Below are 1,184 nucleotides of genomic sequence, written 5' to 3'. Positions count from 1 at the left end.
CCATCATCCAACCATCATCCAACCATCATCCAACTATCCAACCATCATCCAACATCCAACCATCATCCAACATCCAACCATCTTCCAACCATCCATCCAACATCCAACCATCATCCAACTATCCAACCATCATCCAACATCCAACCATCATCCAACAATCCAACATGCCAAATAAAAATCAAAGATGGCTGCCATACCTAAAATGCACAACTGACCATAACTCAACCATTTCAGACATGTTTGTTTCAGAGTTGGGATGGTAGAYCACAGTGATCTGCATCAAACAGTAAAATCAGCTGGACGACACGAGGCAAACCCTGTCATGTTTCTGCAGGAACTGWTTTATTATTTGAACCCACAGAGGTTCAGTCCTGTCAGAGAACCTGAGTTTATCTCTTAGATTTAGTAAAACTTTCTTAAAACCATGAAGAACCATCTTCATCACCAGCACCATCATATGTGGGTCCAGAAGCAGAAAACTCACTGCCTGGAGGCTGGTCGTCCTGGTCATCAGGGAAGAGATCATCCAGGGTTTCTTTACTGGACTCACTGTCCTTGTCCTCCTGCAGGACGAGGACAAACGTTTAAACAAAACGTCACAAAGTCGACTGCTGACGTGTCTCACTGTGAGGGGACACAGAGGACTCACCGAGGGGGACAGGTCCTCGTCGTACTTCTTCAGCTGGTTCATGAACTCCAGGTGCTTCTTCTCCTCCTCCAGCTGGGCCACGCTCTGCTCGCTCTTCTGCAGCTTCTGCTGCGTCCCGGCCAGCTCGTCCCTCAGCCACTGGTTCTCCTGGCAGAGCCGGCGGACCTGGGCCCGCAGCTTCTGCTTCTCGGACTCCACCGAGCTCAGGTGGCTGGACAGCGCCATCATCACCTGGACAGAGACGTTTCAGACAGGAAGTCATTCCTCCGCCCGCCGTCTGACACCAAGTCTGGCTTTAAACTCCCTCCTTTATTTACAACAATAATAAAAACCCTTCAGAATAAAACCTTTGAGTTCCAACAGTTTCCAAAATAAAAGCATGGTGTTGATTTTTCTTCTGCTTGATTTATTATTTATCTCCTTTAGAAGCTCTGATGTTACAGTGAAGCATTGTGGGTAAAACAAATGTCCTCATCAGATTCTGAGGCCGTGTGTGTGTGTGTGTGTGTGTATGTGTGTGTGTGTGTGTGTGTGT

At 47.5% G+C, this 1,184-nt stretch overlaps 1 protein-coding gene across 1 annotated transcript in view; it reads right to left on the bottom strand.

Moving 5' to 3' along the window:
• The window catches only part of klc1a (kinesin light chain 1a), a gene marked incomplete in the record, with an annotated part of 25,584 nt that overhangs the window by 19,312 nt on the left and 5,088 nt on the right, over positions 1-1,184 (bottom strand). The window contains 2 exon segments of the mRNA XM_014022089.1: positions 485-563; positions 650-880. Coding sequence (XP_013877543.1) covers positions 485-563; positions 650-880 — 310 coding nt within the window.

Source organism: Austrofundulus limnaeus, unplaced genomic scaffold (genome assembly GCF_001266775.1).
Source record: "Austrofundulus limnaeus strain Quisiro unplaced genomic scaffold, Austrofundulus_limnaeus-1.0 Scaffold318, whole genome shotgun sequence".
In the NCBI taxonomy this organism is placed as follows: domain Eukaryota; kingdom Metazoa; phylum Chordata; class Actinopteri; order Cyprinodontiformes; family Rivulidae; genus Austrofundulus; species Austrofundulus limnaeus.
Note: the sequence above shows the minus strand (reverse complement) of the source record. Positions and strands in the feature narration are given on the sequence as shown.